A 1,529-nucleotide genomic window follows, 5' to 3' on the forward strand; every position below is an offset into this window, starting at 1 on the left:
GTAAAGTAGTCGATAGCCACCACGAGGTGTTCGTATCTCCCAGGAACTCGGGAAAAAGGCCCGAGAAGGTCTATTCCCCACTGGGCAGAAGACCAGGGACTGTGGATGGGGACCATCTCCTGAGTGGGCTGGTGACGCAGTGGGGCATACACCTGACAAGCTCGGCATTGCTGCACTAGCACCGCGGCATCCCGAAACACTGAGGACCAATAATAGCCTAGGAGCATGCATTTTTTGGCCAACACCCGAGATCCCACATGCGTTGCGCATAAGCCTTCATGAACTTCTCGGACGACATAGTTACCTTCGTTGGGAGCTACGCACTTTAGCCAGGGAGACAAATACGACCTCCTGTAGAGGGTCCCCTCAGCGTAGGTGTACTTGGCAGCTCTGAACTGGAGTCAATGAGGTTCGATTTTGTCCTCGGGGAGAACACCCGAGCTGAGAAAGTCTACAAGGGGGGTCATCCAAGAAGTTGGGCTGTTTATAGCCAAGATTTGGACTTGGTCGATGCTTTTTTGCCTGACCACCTCCACCAAAACCTCCTTGCTCAGGTGAGCAAACGAGAAGGACGCCAGTTTTGACAGAACGTCCGCGCGCTTGTTCTGTGATCTCGACACCCGCTCAATTTAAAAAATATCAAACAGGGTTATTGCCTCCCGTACCTTAGTCAAGTATTTTTTTCATGATGTCCTCCTTGGTCTCGTACTCCCCGTGAACTTGGTGGACTACGAGTTGGGAGTCACTCCGAACTTTGATCGCGGTTATACCCATTTGGTGGGCTATCCGCAATCCATTCAATAGGGTCTCGCATTCCGCCTCATTGTTGGATGCCAGGAAGTCAAATCTGAGCGCGTAGGTCAGCTCTTCCCCGGTGGGCGAGGTGAGCAGTAGACCGGCTCCGCTCCCTTCCTTGCTCGAGACCCCGTCCACGAACAGTACCCACGGCTCTCCCAGCCGTACCTCCTTGGGTGGAGACCTCGGCTCGGCCACGGATAAACTGGCCCTCTCAGTAAGGAAATCTGCCAGGGCCTGAGCTTTGATAGTGGTGCGAGACTGATAGCCGATGTCGTGCTCGGCCAGTTCAATGGTCCATTTTGTCATCCTGCCCGAGACATCAGGCTTTGTGAGTATCTGTCGTAAGGACTGATCAGTCATGACAACAACGCTGTGGGTCTGGAAGTAAGGTCAGAGTTTCCGGGCGGCGTGCACCAGGGCAAGGACCAATTTTTCTGCCGATGTGTACCGCATTTCCGATCTTTGTAAAGCACGGCTGACGTAGTATATTGGCCTCTGAGTCCCCCTATCCTCTCGCACCAAAACCACGCTAACGGTCTCGTTGCAAGTAGACAAGTATAGGAATAGGGTTTCTCCCTACTCCGGGGCGGTCAGGGTGGGCAGCTCAGCCAAATATGTTTTCAGGTCGGCGAAGGCTTTCTGGCATTTCTCAATCCATTGAAAGTCCTTATGCGCTTTTAAGATTCGGAAGAAGGGTAACCCCTTCACCGCGGAACGCGAGAGGAATCTAT

General features: G+C 53.0%; 1 protein-coding gene across 1 annotated transcript; it reads right to left on the reverse strand.

Moving 5' to 3' along the window:
* Positions 1-666: 666 nt before the first annotated feature.
* Positions 667-1,158, reverse strand: LOC140037939 (uncharacterized). The gene has a single exon (XM_072083122.1). The coding sequence runs from the start codon at positions 1,156-1,158 to the stop codon at positions 667-669; it is 492 nt and encodes a 163-aa protein (XP_071939223.1).
* Between the last annotated feature and the right edge of the window lie 371 nt (positions 1,159-1,529).

Source organism: Coffea arabica, chromosome 3c (assembly GCF_036785885.1).
Source record: "Coffea arabica cultivar ET-39 chromosome 3c, Coffea Arabica ET-39 HiFi, whole genome shotgun sequence".
Lineage (NCBI taxonomy): Eukaryota > Viridiplantae > Streptophyta > Magnoliopsida > Gentianales > Rubiaceae > Coffea > Coffea arabica.

Excerpts from the sequence above, each read along its gene's own strand:
- LOC140037939 (XM_072083122.1), bottom strand. The coding sequence starts at position 1,158 with ATGACTGATCAGTCCTTACGACAGATACTCACAAAGCCTGATGTCTCG.